Source organism: Ambystoma mexicanum, chromosome 6p (assembly GCF_040938575.1).
Source record: "Ambystoma mexicanum isolate Mex_15411 chromosome 6p, UKY_AmexF1_1, whole genome shotgun sequence".
In the NCBI taxonomy this organism is placed as follows: Eukaryota; Metazoa; Chordata; class Amphibia; order Caudata; family Ambystomatidae; genus Ambystoma; species Ambystoma mexicanum.
Window position 1 is genome coordinate 481,495,746 of NC_090935.1, and position 25,597 is coordinate 481,521,342.

A 25,597-nucleotide genomic window follows, 5' to 3' on the forward strand; every position below is an offset into this window, starting at 1 on the left:
TTGAACCACCCCACATAGCCTTTGCAGGTCAGGTAGTCCAACAGGGCTTCACCAGGCCAGACGCAGGAAACGATGCTTGGCCTCTTGGGGAGTCTTCTTCGGATCTTCATTCTGCCGTCTGAGGAATTCTTGAATCCAGTGCTGATCTGAAGAAATGGCTGCAGGAGTCTTCTTTTTAGCCAAAATCTAGCCTTGAAAGCTAAGTCCAAGCCCACCAATGGTAAGGATCTGCACCATTCAAACAGCCAGTAGTTTTCCAATCAGGGGCAACTATTGGTTTCACTCATGCCCCCACGGATGTGGAGTGGGACTAGACAGTTCCACCCACTTACTTGGCTATGCACACACAACAGCATCACTAGTCTGTGAAAGCTGCAGCTGCAACATTAGCCTGCGTCGCATCTAGATAGCATTGTGACCGTTAGCAAGTGGCACACTTTGATAGCATTGTGACCGTTAGCCAGCGCCACATCTAGACAGGATTGTGAATGGCGGCCAGTGCCACGTCTAGACAGGATTGTGAATGGCGGCCAGCACTACATTTAAATAGAATTGTGACTGCTAGCTTGCTTCGCATCTATACAGTATTTCGAAGGTGGGCCAGTGCCACATTTGGATATAATTGTGCATATTGGCGTGCGTCATATATATACAGGATTGTGAATATTAGCCAGTGCCGGATCCAGATGGAAATGCAGAGATATTTACGTGTCTAGAAAGAACGTGGAAATTTAGCACATTTACTTCTAGATAGTGAGGCCAATAACCAACCCACTGACAATTTCACCCCTCTGCATACAACTCTCAAACTCTAACCAAACACAACCCTAAATCACAACACACTGCACAAACTTTACTACACCGCAACAACAAAACAAACCACATATAGCTTCGCACAACACCACACGAAGGCTACTGAGCTTGGCACCCCCAAGCTCAGCGAACGGTGTTAACTGCTCTCTTTCACTTATCCCGCTCGTTCCCACTAACTCCCTCCCGCCCCCCACCCCCTTTCCTTTTCGGATCCACCAGAGCTCCAGGGGACCACTCCGGTGGTGATAGTGCGTGGTACAAATATCCTTTAACATTAACAAGTGCATGACTTTATATGGTATTTCATGACCTGGAAAGGCAAGAAGGCCAAACTACAATATGGTATAAGAACAATCAAGAAAATCTCATTGCATGGCATTTGAGGGCACTAGCCAAGTTTTAATAGCCATATGTGGTAAACGCTGCACACAAAAAATAATTTGCACATGATAAAAATTGATCTGCTGCCACCAGCTTGTCTTTAGGCACTTATAAAAGTAACCAAAAATCCCCCAAGTATAAAAATCTAGGGTGATACAATGCAGTGCAATGGGGATACTTTTGTAAGTTAATGTGTGCAGTGTTAAAAAGTCACAAAAAGTAAAAAGGAAAACCTAGTTTCCCAGTAACGAGTCTGAAGGATTCATCAGATTCCCCATAACAATTTGGTAAAAGGGAAGTGAAGCTGAAGGCTTTGCTACTAACAGATTCTTTCCACCCACAGATTCCTCATTTGACATCTCTATCCCAACGCAGCACAGCTCCACGGCCGCTGCATCAGAGGCCTCTGTGCGCCGCACCAGAAATTACTTTGGGGCCAATATATATAGTAGTGCCACGCCCCATTACCTCAGTTCCTCGAGGCGCAGATCAGTGCTCTGAAGATTGCGCAGCTCCATGCACGGAAAAGAGGAAGAAGGATCAGAAGAGGCCCCACTCCAAGTGGGTCATCGCACCAGCATTCGTTGTCTTCAAAGAAGAGCCACCACTCCAGGGGTTCTCCTGAGGAGCCAAAAGATACCTTTTCCAATCCTCCACTCCGGAGGAATGGGAGAGCTTCCACCTGAAGATCTTCACCCTTGCACCTATGGCTTCGGCATCAGCGCCTGTGGTGCAGGCAAAGTTGGCTTCAGCACTCCATGGGCCCACCACATCTGTTGTGACCGGCAAGTCACCTTCCAGGTACCACACTGCGCACCCACAGGCTTGGCCCAAAAGGAAGCCGTGATAAGTCTGTTCCCACAGGTCCGCCTTCTGGTATTGTGGCCTCAGCACCATGGACACTCTGGTTCTGCAGGAATATGCCACCTCCCATGGATTCTTTTATGTCCGTTTTCAGATTTTGTAAAGCATGGCGGTCGCCCGAAGGCATCCTGACGCTGATGGAGGATAAATAACACAGAAGGCAGGTGTGAGTTTCAAAATAAATTTAGAAAATAAATGTTTTAACTTGATGACTGAACACAAAATGATCCTTAATGGAACAGATTGAAAATGGGAATGCATTCCAGTGGATGGATGCTGCATTGGAAAAAGCGTGGCCACCCACTCTAGTGCGATGGACCTGAGGAACCTGGATGCACAAAGCATTCGCAGAGCAGAGAGATCTGGTGGGAACATAATGGAAAAGTTTGTCCTGGAGAAATTCCGTGCTGTGACCATAAAAGGCATGGTTGACAATGCAGAGGGTCTAACATGTGTTCCTGCTAGCCACAGGGAGCCCGTGTACACCACGTAGAATGGGAGCAATGTGTGAAAAATACGAGGAACCAGAGGCCACTCTAGCAGTGGAATACTGGAGAACTTGAAGCCAGTGGAGTAAATATGTAGCTTGAGCGAAATGCAGTAGTCAAGATAACCAAATAACACAGATGTGACAACAGACGCACAGAGTTGGGGGGGGGGGGGTGGGAGTGGAGGCGGGTAGACGGGTAAAAAAGGAAAGGACCTTGCATAGGAACTTGACCAGTCCGACAAACCATGCTAATCTGAGCCTCCATAGACAGAGAGGTTGTGATCATAACGCCTAGGTCTTTCACAATGGTCACAGGGGAGGGGAAACTGAGCAAGTGTGGGGGCCAGAAATCTGTGGTTGAAAGGGAGGAAACGGGCTACCCTACCACCAGTACCTTGTTTTCTTTCACTGTTGAGCTTGAGCCAGTTAAGGTACATCCCATTGCCCACTGACTCAAGGTAAGAGTGGAGACTGGTAGCTGCTTCGGATTGGAGATCAAGACCTACCACAATTTGTGTCTGCATATGTGTAGCACCGAAAACCATGAGAATGCATCACTTTAACCAGAGGCTGAACATAAATGTTAAAGAAGATTGAAGGGGTGGGAGGGTGGTGTAGCCGAACCCTGGGGGACACTGCAAGTGACTGGAGTAGGGGCAGACTGAAAAGGGGTAGAGCAAGAGTCAGAGCAATCCATTAAAAAAGAGTGAAACCAAGGCAAGACTTGTCCTGAGAGGCCAGCCAGAGCCAGGTGGTCTTATAAGGATGGCGTAGTGAATGGTATCAAACGCTTCAGAAAGATCTAAAGGAATCAACGCGCACACCACCCCTGTAAGCCAGTCTTGCCCGGTCGACAACCACCGACTCCAAGCCAAGACCAGACTGGAAACCAGAGTGAATGCTGTTGAAGAAAGAAGTGCGTTCGAGAAAGGAAGAAAAAATGGGGCTGATGAGACATTGAAGTAATTTCATAGAAAACACCTGCAACGAAATAGGTCGGTAGTTGGCAGGAGAGGGAGGGTCAAGTGAGGGTTTATATTTAAGCACGGGGAATCACCAGAGCATGTTTGAACGATGAGAAGATAGAGCCAGAAAAAAAAAATATTGATTGACTGCTGCCAGCAGGAGCTAAGCCAGTACAGTGGCCATAGAGACCGAGATAGGAATAGGGTGTACTGGCGAGGAAGACTTAAGGCGATTTTAAAAGTCAAAAGAATGTCGGCGGTACTGAAGACTGGGCAAACAGACCAAACTGAGGGAGGCTGTGTGAACGCCTGGACACATTGATGTACGACATTTATGACAATGAGGTGACAGAACCCTTTTGGGGTGGATCCTCTGGGCTCCACGGAAGTGAGGAAATTCCCCTTTGGAATTCTATGAGGAAGGTGACTATGCGCTGGCACTGGTAGAGGTCCCGCAAAGAGCCAGCGCCCTTAACGCTCCCGGGGGAAAAAGATTTCTTGCCAGCTCCCACCCTGACAAAGCCTCAGCATCCAGTGCTTGATGTCAAAGGTGGCTTGTGCTTTGGGATGGTCTGTTCCATCCAGGTCCAGGGTGCAATATGAGCTTTGACACATTCTGGGAGAGGCGCCCAAAATGGTGATGTTGCTGCCTTCAATGCAACTCTGGAAGCGCCTCTGCTGGAGGGTGGTAGAAGCCTGCCTCTGGTACTGCAGTGGACAGAGACGTGGTGAAGAAACGCTGTCCTGCCCCATCAGACCAAGCTTTTCTTACGGATGCTTCTCCTGAGAGCTGGGTTGTCCAGGCCACCATGGCTAGCCTAAAAAAATGTACGTTCCACCGGACAGGGTGAGTACGGAGTTGGACTCAAGTAGGTGTTCACATCAAGCAGTCTGGCACTGCGGGGCTAAGGCACCAAACCTCAGTGACGTGTTTTACCACATGGGGTGGGCTTCCTTGTTCAGCGTGGAATGGTGCGAGACCACCTCTGTCACTTGATCCTTGCAGGTCATTCAACAGGGTTATTGGCTCCCATTTCTCGAGCGACCCCTGAACTCCTGGCTTACCCCCTTGTCTCCAGACAAGGAGGAGGTCTGTCCAATTCTGGCAAAGAGTCCGATTGAACCGAGTCTGCTCTCAGAACGAGGGAGGGCGTGGTACTCTGCTCTAGCACCTTGAAGCGTCTGTTTGTGCTAGATGAAATTATAATACTCTTAAACGAAATAATCGGACATACTCAAAGAATATGGCAAAGTGCTATTTTATTGTCATTTAATTAAGTAGGGTGTACTCCGACATGGGACTGATGCATGCACACTGACAGCTTGATTACATGGAGGTTTTCTACTCCAATATGCGTCATCTATGACCATTCGAAGTGGCAAAATACAGAACCTATCAAGGGAAGTGATTGGTTAAGGGAACCCATCTACTTATTTGTTTATTTTTTTATTTTTTTTGTTTATGGTTAAAACAAAACCTTTACTAAACTCTGATTTGATTAAAATAAAAAATTCACATCAACGTAATTCTGAACAATCTCTACAATACAATATTTTCAATATAAAATGAAAAATTAAAATAAATACAACAAAAACCGAACAAAAGAAACCAACAGGTGGTGAAACATGCCTAATACATTTACTAAAACATCCAGAAGTCTCATTTCATTTGCATTAAGAATTCTGATTCAACTTCAAAAACACAACAAAGGCAAAGATTAGGGCTTTCTCTTGACCCAACATCATCCGATTGCACAATGAGTCCAATCAGTCATCGTACTCCATGTTAACAAATCGCATCAACAGAGTTGTTCCTGGTTCTCTAAAATGAGGACATTGCAATATAAGGTGTTTGTTCGTGTTCTAAGCAATTTGGAACTCTACAGTTCATTGTATTTCCCTTATCCTTTGGTTTACCCCAATGCATTGTCCTTTCGAGAGTGTGAAATTGATTCATTTTAGAACGCATGAAGTACATACGAGTAATGTTGCAGGGAAAAATAACTAAATAAGAACCTTCCTTTTTTTGAGGGAACCTGGCATATTCTTTTACTGTACTTGAAGTTCCTCTATAGTCCTAGACATCTTGTTCAAAATGTTTTTTTTTAACATAGCTGGGTCGCAGGGATAAATCATTTGATGCCACCCCAATTTCATCCAATAATAAATTCATCTTTACTTTATAGGCCGTAAAAGAGCAGGAACTACATCCCATTGTCATTTGATACAGGTCTTGATAAAGGGAATTCCCTGATGGTTTCCAACTACAGCAGAATTCTTGGTTCCATCTACTTATAGAACATATAAGGATTAAGTACATCCTTGGCTACCCCTTATATTTAGGGCACGCTTTGAACTACCTGTAAATATGTATAGTGTTGATTATAGCGGACAAAACAGTGGATTGGTCTATGCTATAATGCACTTTAAGTTGTCCCTCAACCCCACTGATTGGTTGGCATACTATCCCAACTTTGGACTTTTGGCGCTTTAGCAGCACGTACATGAAACGAAACCTGGCTGTTGGAATCACATCAGACTACTCCCCGTTTTCCCAATTAGTCCATCTCTCATTGGTAGTCCATAAACCAAAGCTTCAGTTTGTAGTTGACCTTGTTGCCTGCTCACTAGCTGGAACATTCAAGAATGTGAACACACCGCTATCTTAACTTAAGGCTCAAATGAATATCATTTGTTTTCGACATTGGAGTCACGTGTGAAGAGGCCACAAATTTGTCCATTTCAGCCTTCTATTTACTGCTATTTGATTTAATTATGCAGGGTGCAGTTGCTCCTCTTGGCCTCTAGAGACTTGCTCACTCTATCTCACATGAAATTTACATACCTTTTCTTACCAGCAGTTTGGCTCTCAGATGTTTTCTTCTATCTATGAAGAATGTCCCACATTCAGAGCTTATCCGCGTACTCCCTTTGTACTCTGTGCTTATAATTTAAAAATAGCATCCTTAACTCTGGGTCAACCTTGACTTGTAGGCTTTGCATGCAGAGCTTTTTTTCCATATCTCCTGATTCTACAGCCTCGGCCTGTCTCTGAGGTAGCTTGGTTGAATTCAACGTGATCCAGCGTCCATCTTCCCACTGTGGCCATCCTTGCCATGTTATATATTCCTTTATAGCAAGATTCTGTTTTTTTTCTATCTTGCGTTAGTGCATATTTACAGTTATTGGTCAGTAAGTTACTTCTTTAGACTCATTATGACTTTAGATCTAGGTACATGTTACTCTTAGTGCTTCAGTTACATCGTTACTTCCAAGTATTTGTATAGCATTTCAGCATAGGTTCATATATCTTTATCACGTCACTTTTTCCTTGTCAGATCTCACTTTAACGTCCGTCCATAATATTCATTGATGCATTCTGACACCTTGGCAAGCAACATCCTTCCGTGTAGCATTCGTCCATGCGACATCCTTCCACACTTTCAGTGCAAGGGTACATTCTGTATGGCTGTCTGAGTGCATGACGTCTCACATAAACTCTATCCAGTATGGGAATAATGCAGGGGGTCCCATTGTATTGCTCTTCTCAGACTGTTCCAGTGTGATGATGGTGAGGGGGCAGAAACTGGCAAAAAAGCGTCTAGCTGCTCCTCTACAACTCCAACTATTTTCTGGTGCTGAAGTAACATGGAGTCTTGCGCCCTATTCTGGATCGGCCCTGCTGAACTTGTTCTTACGGAAGGACAAATTCAAGATGGTTACTGTAGCCCAAATCCTGAAACTCATCCATCTGCTGGACTGGTTGGTTTCCCTGGATCTTCAGGATGCCTACTTCCATGTGCCGATTCATCTAAAGCACAGGATGTACCCAAGGTCGGTAGTGGGCCCAAACAGTTCAAGGTCATGCTGTTTGGTCTTTCATCGGCGCCTAGTGTTTTCACCAAGCTGCTGGTAATGGTTGCGGCACGCCTTGAGAGGAGGCATGTCTCTGCCTACCTGGATGACTGACTTGTCTGAACTCACCCCCCAGGGCTAGTGTTGGTGCATCTACACTGCACATGCACCCTCCGCTTTCCTGTGCCTTCTGGGCATCGTAGCCTCCAGCATCCTCGTGGGGTGCCGGAGGTGAGGCTGTGCATGGAATGGCTTCCGTGGCTTCTCTGTAGCCAATATGGCACCTTCAAACACCATTTGCTGTATAGGATTAGAAATGCCCAATAAATAAATGAAATTGTTGCTTTTCCAGTGCCACATTTCAGACAGTCTGCAGGATTTGACCAGGTTGCCCAGGACATCATGTGGTGCGCCGTGCGGGACAACTTGATTGATCAACCTTGGCCTCAGGTGACTGTGATCACGGATGCATCTCTGACTGGCTGGGACAGTCACCTTTCAGACCTGACGTTGAGCGGACGGTGGTCTTACTCAGCCTAAAGTGGTAGGTGGAAAGGGTGGAACTGAGGTCATGGTGTGTGGGGCTGCTATTACATACTGGCCCCAGCGTCATATCCTGTATGGGGTACATGGAGGCACTGGACAGAGCCGTGACGTGTTCCCTGGTGGCAGAACAGTTTTTGGAGAACAGCTGTGCTGGGATGGGATATCATAGATGAGGAATCCAAAGGAGGAACATCCATCAGAAAGAACATTACTGAGGGGTAAGTAATTCATTGGTCCCTCAAAGTCAGAATAGAATAAAAACAAAATGAAAAGATTGGGGGTACGTAAACTATTGAGGAAAAGTTGCCAATAGAGAAATTGTTCCTAACACTGGCCTAATGGCTGTCCCTCGCTTTCTAACCTAGGATTGGTCACTGCCACGCTGACCCAGGTATTCCTTGACCCCCAGGCTGGTACTAGAGATCTGTAACCTGTACTATCAAACAGCCTTCTTGTGATGGCTAATGCCTCAGACATCCTCTGAAAACCATCTCGAATAAGGGACTCCATTTGGATAGTGCATTTCAAATACTTTGGGCACTCATGTGGTCTTCCGTTCCCTTTTATTCCTTTTGCCAGTGGTATACTCTCCCTCTCCCCCTGCCTTACTATCGCCTTCTCTTCTAGCTGGATCTCTTATGGAATCTCTATCTTTCCTACTAATCTCCCTTCTGTAAGGGTGTAGAAAGAGGACGGAGACACAGGTGGCATATTTGTTATAGAATTTTGTTAAACAAAACAAAAGTGAAAAGCGATCTATTCCCATCTCGAAGAGTGGTTTACCTTCTGCCACTAAAATACTAAGGGTCGTGTCAGAATGTCTAAAAGTAATAGTCCACCATCCAGTGTCACAACCTACCTCTATCCCTTACACTTGGAACTAAACTAAAAATAAAGCCAACCTTCTTGTTCCAGAAAAATGACTCCCTTCTTCTGGACTGAGGATTGAGGTTCACCTCCTAGTGATGAAAATAAGAGTTCTTTAAAAAGGACCAAAAAGAAAGTCTCACAATTTTCTTTGGATTGATACTCCTTCAAGGCACATGGTAAAGAAACTCACTTAAGTTCACATTGTTAGGGGGATGACGCCCTCCCCTTAACCTTCAAGTTATTCAACATCGTTCACACTGTCTCCGGGGAGGGGTGTAGTGTAGAAATGCCCATCATTATACCACTGTTGGGAGCTGGATGCACATTCTCCTTCACACCGGGCACACTACACAATTAAAACATGGAAGTAGCCACCCAAATGGGCATGGTCTCCACATTCCGACCTTTCCTGACTTCTTCCGGGACAACCACTTTGTGTGTTCATTAATCAGTTAATTTTAAACTGGAATTCCAGGGCAGTCATGCCCTGAAATGGCGCACACTGTTTAGATGGTGAAGGAGTAAATCTAGCCCGGCTGTGGAATTTCACTACACTTTTAATTTCAGGTGGCTTTTAATGAGTATCTGTAGGGAACACGTCTATGTTTACTGATAAGTAAAATGGCTGCAGATGTGTACTGCCTCCTAAAAATAAACCAAGAACTACCACCTACTGCCAAATACCAAAAGGAGCTGGACAGAGTAGCCTGCGAAAAATGGGGGCACTGGAAGGTGACTACAAGATGACTTTTGGATCACCGTGTTTGGACTGCATGTTAAATGTTCACCCACATGTAGGGAAACGAATGCGAGTTGTACACCATAATGGATATTAAGTGTGGTCAGTAGTGCCACAACTGGTTGGTGTGAACTGCCTATAGCTCTGTTATAATTAGCTACTCTGCCACCAACCAACAGGACACATGCAGATATTGTTCAAGCAATTACACAGATCAGAACAGGATAATTGATGTACCCCGACTGTGTAGTTTAGGACCACTAAAGGAGCGCACAATCACATTTGTGTCTGGTCAGAAAAAATGCACAAACCACAAGGGCATAACACAGAGTTTTTTTAGGACTTTAAATCAAAGTGCCACCTAAAAATCTACTTGAGCAACCGATGGAATATATACTAAACGGTACAAAGGTTTGATTTCACTTCCTTGCCAGCAAACTTTATCCATGTTCTTCCATACTAAATGTAAGTGGTTTCAACCCAGCACTCCACCTAAGTCAATGCCTGGCATGAGATGCCCAGCTGGAACCCTTAATTATATATTTTTATGTCTAAAGTTCTTTTATTTCTGAATGATGTACCCTTATATCATGCCCCTCTTTGAATCCCCCCCGGTCTCTCACTGAACCAAGAAGTAGGTTGTTTTGCAAAGTTAAAAGATTTATTTTATGAATATGAACAATATCTAAATATCACACTATTAATATTTATACAAAGATCAGCAATGGGTATTACAATAATCAACAATATCTTTATTCAATAGGACTATGGGTGAGAAGAATAATGTAACATGGAATAAAACTTTGTGTGGGTTCAATGAAGTGCAATAATAGGAAATTAATGCAGCACAGAAATAATAATGGATATAAATTCAATTGCAATATAATCATTCTTTCCCCCTGGTACTACTCAATCCCCCCTAATATGCAATATAGAAATGGAAGGAGAGAGAACAGGTTTCAGGAATAAACAGTTTCAATCCCAATTCCCCCAGCAAGCTTAGAGAGAAACAGGAATGATTTTGAAACGGGTCAAATGCTTTTGAATGTGGCTGGTAAGGAATGGGAAAAATGCTAAAAATGACTAATTCACTAAATTGCATTCAGAACTAGTAGGAGCCGCTTTGGATCGTTCCAGGTAGACACTAGCAATGATGATTGAATGACTGGCAGATAGGAAACTGAATTCAGAGGTTGAATGCAAAGAAGAGCTATTTTATGGGATGAAATTGAGCCAAATGCAGAATCGCGGCAAACATTTCTGCGCGCGTTAAGTGCGATTGCGGCAAAACTATAAGGAGTTGAAATGCTGAGGTTGTTAGCTTCAATTTGACACTTACATTTCGTTCCTAGCATGTACGGTTCAGAAGTTATGAAGGTTTTAGTAAAGGTCGATTTTTCTCAGAGTCAAGATTTCAAATGAAAGATGCGCTTTTGAATATTACAAACAAGGATTGGCTTTACACTAAGGGGCTATGAAGATGTGAGATCCCAACGGTACAGCCACCAGTCCAGAGCCGCCTCTGTCTGATCTTTGTCCACTGCGACACTTGCCTTTCTTCAGCAACTATATTAGTGCAACGATGATTAATCACTACAATTATCACAGGACTATATGGATGAGAGAAGGATTTAAGACCGACAAGAGATTCTGTAATGCAGTTATGGATATGATAGAATGGGTTGGTTGGGATTATTTAAGGATAAGAGATTGGCTATGGACAATTCTATGCTAAATACTCACAACTGTGGTTTTGGAATAGGCCCGTCAGGATCTGGTCAAGGGTTTTGGACTGGAATCTGCTTGCCTCCGGACAGGATTCAGGCGCTTGGTTCTGCACTCAGCAAGGCACTCTCTTGTCTCTGCACGGCCTCTTGGACTGGATCTGATGGGTTGGTTCTGGGTTACAGCTCTGCTCTACTGGTTTGGATCCCTGGGTTCTAGCAAAGGTTCTTGGCAAGAAGCAGAACAGCACAGCCAGGCTGTTGAATTTGTTGTGCCCCTTGGAAGTTTGGGGTTAAAATCAGGTTGCAAGATTTTAAAGGCCAGCTGAGAAGGGTTCAGTTTTGGATTGGGCCTTCTGCTTTCAGAGTTCTGGAGTCTGGATCTGGATTCTTCCTGCAGAGCGCTTCGCCAGTAAATCAGTTGGTGAATGTGTCTGTTTTTCTAGGTCCTCAACAGTCCCTATTTATGTATTTCCCAAGGGGGTGGGGAGGCTGATTATACTAAGCCCACCCTCTAGGAAACTGATTGGTCAAAGTATTCCTTCTCTCCTGATTTGAGAAGGAAACCAGAGTCATGATGACGCTGTGTTTATGGTTCAGGGAACCCCCCCCCCTTTGTTTCTAGACAGAAAATATATTTTTCATATCAAGCATATTTATAATATCACCAACTTGCTAATAATACATATTTACATCCCAAATGAAATAAGGCACGTATCTGTCCAAGTGCCATCTTCTTAAGAGTTCCGGTTCACAAATGAATTTTTCGCGCTTTTGGTTGTTTACCCAGTGTCAGATCTGTACAAATGTTTCCACATAAATGCGCATAACATCTGGGCATGGTCCTGTAAATTTTCATATTCCTAGCATTATCACAATTACTACAAGATCAACATTTTCGTGATTCAGTCTCTGAACATCGCACAAATTCCAGAGTAGTTTTAAACCGTGACCAACATTTTCATTTTAACAACCTATAAATTCCAGATTTTTACATGTACGGCACAGTTTTCTATGAGTCTTTTTGTCAAAACTGTTTTCTTTAGTTCCAGATGCACATTTCAGTCTAGCCCCGCCTCCAAGGTTTGGCTGAGCCAACAGCAACCTGAGCCTCTTCCTTCCAGCAGCTGGTTTCTGTTGATGCCCAAATGTGCATTTCCTTTCGTTTAAGGGAGTCTTTTGTCTCCTGTCAGAGCAACAGGTGTCACGCTTACCTGGTCTCCACGGGGGCGTAGCATGTAGTCGCATGACCGATATCTATACTGGCGTAGTTTTGATGGTATGATGGTGTCCTCTCCCCTGTTATCTCCCCAGGAGGCGTTAGCCTGTAATGTTGAAACAAGATGTTAGCTAATGAGGGGGTTGGATTGGTCCCACTTCCTGCAACCTTCTGATGCCCGACTCCTCTCCTGCTCAACTTTGAGTTCGATGAGGTTGGCTCTCCGTCCTGCTTGACCTTCAGCCGGGGCGCAGTAGGCTGTCTTTCTCTGGGCACAGTTACTTCACTGTTCCGGAGTGTCTGTTGCTGTGTTTCGGGAATGCTTGGATTAATCAGGTAAGTCTCTATCCCAATGACAGCTTGGTATAGATGCTCAAAGTCTTATTGTTCACAGGTTTAAACCTGTTTTGTCTTTCTTGCAGACGCGGTTTCGTACGGAAGGTTAGAAGAATTGACTCTCCTAGGATGCTGAACTGGTTGCCTCCAGGTGAGTATTAGCACGGATGAGTGGCGCTGGATGGCTGAACAATTGTTCGTTTTTGTATTGTGCGCCACTAACCTGCTGTTTTCTGTTCCCTTTTTGCAGGCGCGGCGCGGCCCCAAGATGAAGAATGGAAGAACCGCATCGAACTAACCCGGAGGAATGCAGAATCCGGGGTGGGTATTGGAAGCATGCGCAGAAGTCCTTTCCCAACAGGGGCGGCGGTCGAAATACCAGCTGGAGATGAGACCGATGGACGGAATTGCAGGTAAGGGCTTTGTCGCTGTATTAACACCTGTTCTTCTCCTTTTCTTCTTCCAGGCACCGATGGATGGAATTCTCAGATGGGCGTGGCTGTAGAAACTCGAGGACAGAGCAGACACGGTGATAGTTATGCTGCAGGAGTGCAGAATAACGCAAAGCGTGTTCTGTCTGCAGGGTGTGGCTTAAATAGCCCTGCAAGTAGTTCCAGGTGAAGCAGTCCCTTTACCACACCCTGTCTCTCAGGAAAAGTAGTCCCTCTGCCACACCCTGGATATACAGAAGGCTCAGCCTCGCTAGGCAGGTTAAGTAGTTCCATAAGTTCAGCCCATTTCATGAGCCTGGCGACAACGGCGCCAGGACTGAGTCCATGAGGCTCTGGGGCACTTCCTTGGGGCCTGATAAGTCCTTCTGGGTGACAGGGACTGGGGTGGGCCCAACAGTTCCAGGGGTTTCGGAGCACGCACCATGACAACAGGCAAAAGTCCCCTCCCACTTCCTTTCACAACTCCCTGCCAGTTCCTCAGCAGAGAGCAGGCGGGGGGATTCCTTTGTTTGGGAGAAGCTGTGGAATGGCTTTGAAGCCCAGTGTGGCTGGCTTTAACTCACTTTTAAAACAATGTTTAAAATAGTCTTTTATAAAAACACAATTAACACTTTTAACAAATATAGCCACAAATCTCTTAATTCCAGCCTTTTTAAAATATAGAGATTGAATTGTACAACCTATATTGCTTTTGATGGGAAGTCTCTTCTTTTCCATACTTTGATTTTAATGTACAAGTTTTAAATGACAGGTTAAGTAAATGCCAGCTTCTGACACAGGCGAGCAGCGGTACTGCACCCATTTCTGACATATTTTTCCCATGCAAGCACCTTTTAAATGTGGATTTTCTTATGATGAAATGTGCTTCTGCTGACATTGTGCATAGGTGGATTCTTTAAATAGTGATGTTTAACACCCAACAAGGATGTTGGATTTTTTTGTTCTGTTTGGGAAGCATGATTTCTTTGCACTTTCCACAGCCAAGAAAAACAGATTTTCAAGCAGTTCTGTTTCCCTTGCAATGCAGCACTGCTTTTTCAAGTAGTTTCATTTTACTCTGTAGGCAGCCAAATGATAGGTTTTGGTAGTGGTCTCCTGTGTTACCACTGACATAGGAAAAATGGATTGGGGGCCTATTTTTCAGGCTTTCCTGTGCACGTTCAGAGATTTTTAGCGCGCATAAGGCTTTTCGGCGGCCATTCCGTTGTTTTTTATGAAAACCGCGGACAACGATGTTGCAGGGCATAGACTAGTGGGTTAGGACATCCCACATAACCAAAGTTAGAAATGTCGTCAACACAGTTTGAGAACAGGGTCTTCTACAGCAAGTCTAAAAACAACTTCTTTTCATTTCATCATTATTCTAAATTGAAATCCTAAACTTGTTTGTGCAATAAAAGAAAACTGCAAAACCTTGTCTAGTCATTCTGCTTTGAAACAACGTAAATTTGAACAAAACCTAGTTGTATTTTCAGTAACACATTAAACCTTTGACCATTTCAAAGGCTTGATGAAAGATCTACTGTGCATTTCTGCTGGTCCTGAAGATAAGTAATTACATAAAGTCAACGTTTGACAAGCCACAAAGTCATAAAATACTTTATGAACCAATAGAACTGTCTTGTACTCAATTCAGATAGTCCTTTAGTCCATGTCTACAACGTCTGTAATATGCTGGGATGCAAACATATGATTTCATTAGTATGTCAATTAAAAACTGCCCATTTGGCTTGGTGTTCTGAAGCAACATTATAACCTGGAATTCAATTCCACTTTTGTCTGCGTTAATAGTTGATGCACTGGTTACCAGTGATGGAGCTTTTAAAGTTCAGTATCCTCGCCATCACCCATAAATGTATTTCGGAGAAAAATTCAGCTTACCTGAAACAGTTTGCGTGTTAAACATGTGCGCACCTTAAGATGTAACCAGAGCAATTCACTGATTGTGCCTCAGATAAAGCTAGAGAAGGCCGCCAAGCGTGCTTTCAACTTCCTTGCCCTGATCTCTGGAATGAACTGCATCTTCTTTTACAATTGCATATTTTAAGTAAGCCCTAAAAACATTTTATTTTACTTGATTCAGCCATTTGCATGCAGTCTCTGAATCTGGATTTGTTCAGTTTTACCTATTTTTTTTTTTTTACTTGTTTTTATTTCTTATTTTACTTTTCTTTTTATATGTATTAGATTGTACTGCCTCTGCATTGTTTTTATTTGTCTGGTGTGTGTGCTCTTTTGGATTGCCTGCATTGGTTTGCACCAGTTTCCCTTTGGGCCTAAGATGCATTTACTATGTACACTTTAAAATATTAAGACTGCAATAAATATGACGTGATTCTATTCCTAAATACTACTTTTTAACAGGCAAGAAAGTGTACTCACTATTGGGGAGTGTAATTTTTCTCTTGCCGTATGAAATGGGGTGCTGCCTACATGTGAAGAACTGAAATTAATGCTGGGGTATGGTTGACCTTTATGACTGGGTAGCTAGCACTCAACTTGAGATTTCTTACCTTATTTATAATATCCGGCAAGCAGTTTTATGAACAGGCATTTTTAGCATCAGTGTATTCATGGCTACATTATAATTTTACTCTTTTGTGTATTGTCTTTTAATATCTACTACTTAACCACTTTTAATTTTCATCTAACTTACTATTGTTTAATATATGTGCCACATGTCGGCTTTGTAAACTTTACAGTGTATTGTCAACCATGTTAACGTTTGGATTGCTGCTTTTTCCTTCAGGTTGTTCCTGTTTTGTTACACCTTTTGTCCTCTATTAGTAGTGTCAGGTTGTACATTCCTAAAGATCTCCGTCCTGTAGACAATCGGCAAAGTGTGTTGAAATCAATTCAGGTACGTTTTCTGTAGTTCTACTTTTGCATTGCCAAAAGTGAGTGTCTCTGGTCTTTCTTGTATGTCTTTATTGACCTCTGAACTTAAACACATTCTTAAAATTCACCTGGATGCTTGTGAATTTCATGTTTGGAGACTGGCTGACTCTGGCTGCAGGGCATGAATGTAGCAGCAATTAAAATAGCCTTTTTATCTTGTGGGTCTGATGTAAGCCGTATGTTCTAAAACAAAATAACAATTTTCTATTCCAGAGGTTCTGTACAAGGCTTTGAATAATGTATTGTGTTATTGGGTTTTATACGGCGCAATGTTCTGTTTGTGGAAAGCTTTTGGGGAGATTGGAAGAAAGACCAGAAATCAGTTTCAGTTGACTGGCTGTGGATGAAAAACAAAACTAGAAATAAAATCTAACAAGCAAAAGGTAGCAGTAATTAGATTGGAGAGTAGAGTAATATTGAATGTAAAGTTGCTGAGGAAAAAGTAATATGGTTTTAAGTTCTGGTTCACTGTGTTGACTACTAGTACTAGTAAGTAGTGTATGTTACCAATTTCTGAGACTGAAGGCTTCAAGCTGTCTCGGTTCTGAGGCGTCACTTAAAGTGCAGAATTTAAGCACTTGTACTAATTATGCAGCAGCCATTATAGTTGAAACCAAGAGTTTTCTACTAATCAGAAAAGCAGCAGACCTGATGCAGTGAAATGTACTTTTATTTACAAATGTCTTAGCTCAGATATACATTTGTTTAGATAGATATGCAAATGATTCCAGTAATCATTTAGTTTTGAATTTGAGAAAATGAATACAGTAATGTTCATTTTTAATTGGTTCAATTAATTCGAATTTCAAATAATGCAAAAAAAGAACATTTTACTTTTCAAAACCTTATTACAAAAAAATATTTGATATGAGATCATTATTTTGCATCCGGACTACCAATTCTTCATCATTGATTGATGTGTGTCTTTGCAAGTGAAGTAGTAATCATTGCCCTGGGTCTTTTCAAGTGAAATGGGAATCTTTACCCTGGGAACACTTTCTCTATATAGTTTTGAGTCGTCGCTTAGCCGATGGGCTGGCTTTGTTTGGGATTGGCTAGCTCCTAGGCAAAGATGCGCGTTTCCTCACACTCTTGCTGTCAGCTAGCCCTATACAAGCACATATAACACATACAAGCCCACCTTTTGAAGACATGCAGAGGAAAAGGCAGTACGGCTGCAGGACCCAACCTTAAAGTACTTTCAACAAATTAGTATGGCCAGTTTATAGGGGAAACTGAGGCTGAGGGGATGCCATTGTGGGATTGTGTGTGGCTGGCTTTGTGTGGTGTTTGCGGGGGCTTGGTTTGTTTGGCATTTAAGGGAGGCTCTGCAAGTTCATAGTGAGTAATGTGGAATTGGTGGATATTGCGATATGAATGTGATGTAAACTTGGCATCCTTCTCTTGTATTGTTGACCAGGTGTAGGCACTTTGGTGTATGTACATTAGTTGAGTTCTGTGTTGTACAGTTGCATGCTGTATATTGTGCTTATGAATAAATGTTTGAGTCCTATTGTAACCTCTGGCGTGTTGAGGTTGGTTGAAGTTGGTGTCTGCTTAGTTGAGGTGCAAAGATAGATGAGGTCAGATTTGTAGCGGGGGTGTAGATTCTTGTGGGCTGGTTGGGAGGTATATTATAAAAGGTGGATAGGATGGGTTAAGTCAGTGAAGTGGATGTATGATAAGAGAGGGAGCAAGGTTGTTTGCGTGGGGGAGTTCCCTTTTCTGAAGGATAGGTGAGGAAGCTGGTGAATTGGTGTAGGGTGTATGGTGAGATTGTGAGGTACGGATTGGTGTGCTGAGGTCTGTAGTTCTGAGGACGTTAGAGTCACCAGAAGGACAAAGTGTTATATAACTTTGACATGCTCACTTTGATTTACAAACTGTCTTTCTCCTATAAACCAATTACTGAGCTCTAGGTCATACTGCCCCCAGCCAATGACTGCCCTCTCCCCAAGCCCCTCCTCTGGCAGCCATCTTCAGATTTTTACCGCACGTCCAAGTGTTGGGAGTACTCGTGTTTTGCTCTTAGAGCTTTCTGTGTTTTCTACACTTTTTTCTAGGAAATTCCTATTTTTGGTCGTTCAAGCCCATGTGCTCTATTGTTTCTTCACCAGACTAACGGGGACCCGTTTGTCTTCATCTTTCAGGGCAGAATTGTCAAGTGTTTTTTCTTCGATTCCAGAAGGCCATCAGGCATGCACGGCGCTCTGGACCATGTTGGCGAAGGACGGGGGTTCGCTCTTCAAGCTCTGCACCGGCTGCGGTTTGAGGAATGTGTTCATGGAGGACAGGCATTCCCAGTGCATCTATTGTCTTCACCCAACGCACAAGATGAAGGATTGCGAGATCTGTCGTGGCTTTACCAAGCGCACCATCCAGGATCGGCACAGCAGGTTGGTGGTGTGGCTCAATGCCAAGACCTCTACCCTGGGTGGTTCACAGGGGCATGCCTCACCCAGATCCAGCCAGTTGGAGCATGCTTCTAAGTACTTTGAGTTCGCCCCATCCGTGGCGGTGAATGCAAACACCCAACTTACAGGGACGCCCTTAAATGCAGGGGACCCATAATCACGCTCAAACCAGAGTAAATGCGCACCTCAGGGGAATTAAAATCCATAATCCATGAGTATATCTTGGAAGCGATGACAAAACTTTAATCTTTAAAGATCATGACGATTGGGGGAAATGGCAGATAACTCTGCCATTTCTGACCAGCATTCTGTTGTCTGTGGCTGGCTCCCAGGTCCTGAAGACTTGTGCTGGGCCTGGGGCTTAAATACTCTTGACTTGGTCACTGGATACCACCAGAGCTCCTCCAAAATGGCCCTTCCTGCCATAGAAGGGATGCTGCAGTCTCTTCCATTCTTCATCTGCAGCAATTTCCAGCATGGCTGGGTTCCGTGTGGGACAGGCTACATAACCTTATGCTGAATATGCAGGAATACTTTGTCGCTCTTGTTTAGCATAATATACTATTCTCCAGCATGGGGTCTGGCATGGATTCACATGCTCATGAATATTCCCAGTCGTCAGGCTGGGAATCAGCGGTAAAGAAAAAAATCGGTATGTTTCGTTTCTGATCTGTCTTTCGTAGTAGTAACCAATCACTGATCTCTGGGTCATACTGCCCCCAGCCAATGACTGCCCTCTCCCTAAGCCCCTCCCCTGGCAGCCATCCTCAGATTTTTACCGCACGTTCAAGTGTTGGTAGTCCTCGTGCTTTAGCTCTCGAGCTTTTACTGCGTTTTTGCGCTTTTTCAGGAGATTTTCTCATTTTTCGGTTTAATCGAGCCTCAAGCTCCACCGTTTCTACTTCCGATAACGGGGACCCGTTTCGGAATTCTTCTACGCCCCTCAAGGGTGAAGTTTTTTGTTGAGTTACGCTTCTTGGAGGATTCTAGAAGATCTGAGGCCTACCTCAACGGACCTGGCCCAGGAAAAGGGAAGCTCGACGCCCGGATCCAAGCTGTTCAGGAGCTGCCCGGGATGCGGATTGCAAAATGTTTTCAAGGAGGATGAGCATTCGAGATGTCTCAACTGCCTTCATGAGGACAAGACGCACGTGGAGAAGGACTGTGCGTTCTGCAAGAACCTGTCGGAATGGACCAAATAAGATCGTTGTTCCCGCCTCGCCGTCTGGCTGGAGAAGGGCACAGCAGGTGAGAAGGCGAGGAAAAAGTCCAAGTGGTCTTAAGTCCTGTGAGGGCGCCCCGGCGACGGGGGCCCAACAGAAGGCGAAGCACCGCGAGTCCGCGGGCACCGAAAGGTCGGGCTCTTCGGCTGCGAAGCAGGGCGCGACTTCCCCGGCACGATCAACTGCGAGCCAGCGCTCTGGTTCGGGGAAGAGGAAGTCCGAGAACCCGGATAAGCTTCTGGAAAGGCCCCAGTCGATCTCGAAGGGAGCCGAGGGGGGGCGAGGCGATGGGCCCCCCCCCCCAAAAGCGAAAGCCCAGGACGCACCTAAGGTGGTGAGGGCCTTGATCCACCAGGCAAAGGCCTCTATCGAGGTTGTCGCAGCGGCCCCGGCGAAGCCAGCAGAGACTACGCCAGTGGAGGCGGCCTCGGGGCCCAGAGTTTCCCTGCCACAGTGGAGGGAATCCTCTTTCCAGACCATCGTTAAGACCCCCGTGGAAAAAGAGGGGGGGGCGGGGGCGGTGGCCATTACGGACTCAGATTCAGCCTCCGAGGAGGATCCGGTGGAAACCGTGAAAGGCCTCAACGAAAGTTTCGAAAGCCTCAGCGAGAATTTCGAGAAGGTTCGATCCCAGGGGAAGGTTCCCGCTGATGTGATCGAAGATAGTGACAATGGCGACAACGAGGGCCCAGTGGAGCAGCCATCCCGCCCGTCGCAGCCATTGCCCGAGCCCCAGGATAGCTTGGCGGCCATTTTGTTGGCAATCCAATCCTTATGTACTGAGAGAAGGACGAGGTTACCACGGACCCCGACGGAGGATCCAGAACCAGGATCGTCGGGAAGCCCTCCGAACAAGCGGAGGAGAGTCCACCCTGCACCGCCCTTCGTGCCCACGAGGCCTATGGACCCCGCATCCACCTCGCCGGACCCTCGGGATGATACGGCGACGGACGACGACAGCGGCGATGATACAACGGACATTCCTGCATCCCCCCCCACTCCCCCCTCGGGCTTCTCCACCCGACGAAATTGGCTCTTTCCACGCCATGATAGCCAGGGCATCCGAGCTCTTCCAGCTCTGCCCTGAGGAACAGAAAAAGGAAGGTTTTCTTTACCAGCGACGGGAGGCCAAGAGAAAGACGGTCATTGCGGTACCGTTGCTCGACATCTGGGACGAGGGGCTGGCTATCCTGAAGAACCCTTCCATGACACCCGCCAAAAGGGACAGGTACGAGAAGTAGTACCGGGTCCCCGATGCCGCCCCCCCTTGTGCCTCAGGGCCCAGACCACGCCGGACTCGGTCATCTCGGCAGCGGCCAAGAAGAAAGCGGCAGGTGCGCCGGCTTCCACTTCCCCGCCGGACAGCGAGGGCAAGAAGTCGGACTCATGGGACGATGAGTCATCTCGTCGACGACGATTAAGGTGGCCAATGCCTTAGCGATTGTGGCCCGTTACGACGGGGAGCTTTGGTTCAGGATAGCTCCACTGCTAGACTTCCTACCGGACGACAAGAGGGTGGATGCCCTACAGATTCTGCAGGAAAGTGAGATGGTGTCGGATTATGCCATAACAGTGGTAACTGACATTGCCGATACCGGATTTCGCCAGCTGGGCAACAGGGTTTGCCTTCGATGATGAAGATGGCTCAAGGCGGCGGATTTTCGCCAGGACGTCCAGACCAGAGTGTTGGACATGCCGTTCGGCAACAACCTGTTTGGGAAGACGGTGGATGAGTCCCTCCAGGCCATCAAGACCGACACGGAGACAGCCCGAGCCCTAGGAGTCCTTCAGCAACGGCGGCCCTTTCGGAGCTCCGGAGGCAGACAGGGAGCCTCCAAGGGATCCAGCGGTGGCTCTTCTACTTACCGCCAGGCGGCCCGCTCCTTGTCCCAGGAGGCCTACAGAGGCCGCGGCAAGCAAGGAGGGTCTCGCTGCCGTCATCAAGGAGGCCAAGGTGGCAAGGCCTCTTCCAAGCAGGACTGAACTGGCCGTAGCATCGGGCCCCCACCGAAGCACCCCGGTGGGAGGCCGGCTGACGAAGTTCATCAGCGTGTGGGAGTCCATCTCCACCGACCGTTGGGTGCTGGATACCCTGGCCCGCAGACACTCGCTAGAATTTCAAAAGTGTCCTCGCATTCCTCCAGTGGTCAGGAAGGAGAATCACGTCCCTTCAACTACTGTTGGAGGTAAGGGCGATGCTCAAGAAAGGTGCCATCGAGCTCGTCCCCAAGAGGCTCCGGGGCTCCGGAGTATACTCGAGGTACTTCCTCGTCAGAAAGAAGACAGGCGGTTGGCGGCCCATCCGGGACCTGCGTCGGTTGAACACGTACTTCAAGGCACAGAAATTCAGGATGGTCGCCATCCAGCACGTGCTGGGACAGCTGGAGGAGGGCGACTTCCTATCGTCGTTGGACCGGGAGGATGCTTACTTCCACATCCCCATTCTAAAAGGACATAAAGTTACTCAGATTCGTAGTCCAGGAGCGTCACTACCAATTCAGAGCCCTGCCGTTCAGATTGAAGTCGGCACCCAGGGTGTTCACCAAGAGCCTCGCCCCAGTGGCGGCGCTGCTGCGCCTGCAGGGGATCCACGTCTACCCCTACCAGGACGACTGGCTAATCCGTGCAAGGTCAAGAGTACTCTGTCGAGCACACGGCGAGGACCGTCTGCCTGCTCACGGAACTGGGATTCGCCATAAACTACCCCAAATCCCACCTGGTTCCTTCGCAGGTGGCACTGTTTTTGGGAGCGAAGCTCGATACAGTGGAGCGATTGGCATCTCCGTCGGAAGAAAGGACGAAAGCCATTTTGGGCAAGGTGCTGCGCCTGTTAGCCACAGACGTGGCCAGGGTGAGGTCCATCAAGTCCCTCCTCGGGATGATGTCCTCATGCATCTACCTTGTGCCCCTTTGCAGACTTTGGATGCGTCCGCTAAAAGAGTTCCTAGACGCCCACTAGATTCAAGCGGCGGGTACATTCGAAGACAGGATCCCGCTCGACGAGGAGTTCTGTCGGGCGATTCTATGGTGGGGTACCCGTGAGCACCTCATGGCAGGCACAGACTTTCAGACCCCGGCGTATCAGGAGACGGTGACGACTGACGCCTCCCTGGAGGGATGGGGGGCCCACACCGGAGATCTCCATGCAAGAGGCCTCTGGCTCCCGGAGGAGAGGTCTCTCCACATCAACATCCTGGAGCTACGAGCCGTGTTCTGGGTGCTCAAATCGTTCCTTCCGTCCCTCAAGGACAAAGTGGTGAAGATCTTCACCGACGACACCACCACGATGTTCTACATCCGGAAGCAGGGAGGCACCAGATCCCCAGCCCTATCCAAGGAGGCCCAGGATCTGTGGCACTGGGCCATCACCCAGGGGATGTTTCTGGTTCCCTTCCACCTGGCAGGAATAAAAAACACCATCGCCGACTCACTCGGCAGGGAGCTGCGCTCGTGCCACGAGTGGGAACTACGCCAGGACCAGATGGATCGGCTCTTTCAACGATGGGGCAAACCCCAGATGGAGCTGTTTGCGACAACGACGAACTCCAAGTGCCAGAGGTTCACCAGCAGGTTTCCCCAGCCGAGGAGCATGGGCGATGCTTTCTCGTTCCCTTGGGGTGACCTGTTCCTGTATGTGTTCCCTCCGTTGCCGCTCCGTCTCGTCAACCAGCTCAAGAGGTCCAAGTGCAGGATGATCCTCGTCGCACCGGCGTGGCCGAGACAGATCTGGTTCCCGGACCTTCTGGACTTGTCAGCGTCCCCACCTATCAAGCTGGCGACGGACGCGGATCTTCTCTCCAGAGGAGGAGGCGCCATTCTTCATCACGACCCGGAGTCGGTGAACTTGCAGGCTTGGCTCCTGCAGCACTAGAGTTTGGAGGATACGATATCCCGGCTGCCTGCGGAGAGGTTCTTGCAAAAGCCAGGGCATCCTCAACCCTTAAGTGCTATGGACCTAAGAGGAAGAGGTTCTCTGTCTGGTGCCGTGCACAGAAGATTAACCCTCTGCGGATTACGGCCCCTCAAGTATTGCCGTACCTACTGTCACTGGTCAAAGCTGGACTGGCTCACGCCTCCATGAAGATGCATCTGGCTGCCATCTCCCGATACACCAGAACTATAGGACAGGCGTCCTTGTGGTCTCATCGCCTGGTGAAGGAGTTTATGAAGGGACTATTCCAATCGTTCCCGCCGGTGAAAGCCCCTGCCCCGGCCTGGGAGCTCAACGTGGTGCTGACTAGGCTCATGGGGGGGGCCCCATTCGAGCCTATGCATTCGGCGCCGTTGAAGTTCCTGTTGTGGAAGGCAGCATTTCTCGTGGCCATCACCTCCACACGACGAGTGGGAGAGATCCAGGCCCTATCTTGCAAGCCTCCATACTTGACTTTTCACGACATGAGGGTGGTGCTGAGGACGCACCCCTCCTTTATGCCCAAGGTGCCGTCGGACTTCCACCTCAACGAGGTCTTGGTGTTGCCGGTTTTCTTTCCGTCCCCTTCGTCGCAGGCCGAGAGGACTCTGCACTCGCTGGACATAGCTAGAGCGCTGAAGTTCTACGAGGACCGCACAAAGAGTTTTCGGAAGACATCACAGCTGTTTGTGAACTTTGGACCTGTGAATCAAGGGAAGGCTCTCTCGAAGGCTTCCATTTCCAGATGGCTCTCTGGCTGCATCATGCACTGTCACCGGTTGGCCGTCCGAGAGCCCATTCGACCAGAGCGATCGATGCTACCACGGCGGTCCCATCTGGTGTGCCCCTGCTGGACCTCTGCAGGGTTGCTACGTGGAGGTCAACGCACACCTTAACAAGATTCTACTGCGTCGATCGGGTCTCCAGGGAGGAGTCCAGGGTCGGCCAAGCAGTGCTGCGCAACCTGTTCGCTTAAGGTGAGCCTGGTTAGGAGTTAAGAGATGCTTAATGTTCAGCCTGTTGCCACCTCCCGTGGTTGTGCATGTGTGTACTGCTATGTATTCTTATATTCATGAGCATGTGAATCCATGCCAGACCCCATGTTGGAGAAGGAACAAGTTACTTACCTGTAACTGTTGTTCTCCAGCATGGGTCTGGCATGGATGCACATGCAAACCCTCCCTCCTTCCCCCTCTGCGGCTCTTCACTTGGTCATACTGCCACTTTACGTGCTACCAAATCTGAGGATGGCTGCCAGGGGAGGGGCTTAGGGAGAGGGCAGTCATTGGCTGGGGGCAGTATGACCCAGAGATCAGTGATTGGTTACTACTAAGACAGACAGATAAGAAACAAAACTGATAATGATTTTTTCTTTACCGAGGATTCCCAGCCTGATGACGGGGAATATTTATGAACATGTGAATCCATGCCAGACCCATGCTGGAGAACATCAGTTACAGGTAAGTAACTTGTTCCTTATAAGCATTCATACATAAACACATCTTCCTGCCATTATCTCAACACTTGACTCCATAAAATTATTTCTGATGTTTGTGAAATCTGCTCAGATCACATGTTGCGCATAGTGGAAGCTGCAGAGTATTAGTTTGTTTTTCGAAACTCAAAAAGGGACGTCGAACAGGGCATGCCAGTAATACTATCCCTAGTGTGACATCCCCTGTACCCATGATCCCTTACGCGTGTAGGACCCTCAGTTTGTTTTTTTCCACCATACTAGTCGGACGCACGTTGCGGAGTTCCTTCGGTGCTAAACCGTTTTATAGTTCAATTACCGATGCCGGTGAAGATCGGAGAAATCAACCGTCGAGGACTGCCACGACAGACTCCGGGCCTTGGAAAGCCTCGGCCCCATCAGTAGGGAGAGTGGGGGGTGGTCA

At 46.9% G+C, this 25,597-nt stretch overlaps 1 protein-coding gene across 2 annotated transcripts in view; it reads left to right on the forward strand.

The window, feature by feature from the left end:
- Positions 1–25,597, forward strand: part of MTREX (Mtr4 exosome RNA helicase) — a 1,095,475-nt gene that overhangs the window by 744,422 nt on the left and 325,456 nt on the right. For both annotated transcript variants that reach the window (XM_069627280.1, XM_069627281.1), the window contains exon 20: positions 16,004–16,114. In XM_069627280.1, the coding sequence (XP_069483381.1) occupies positions 16,004–16,114 (111 nt within the window). The remainder of the gene's footprint in view (positions 1–16,003; positions 16,115–25,597) is intronic.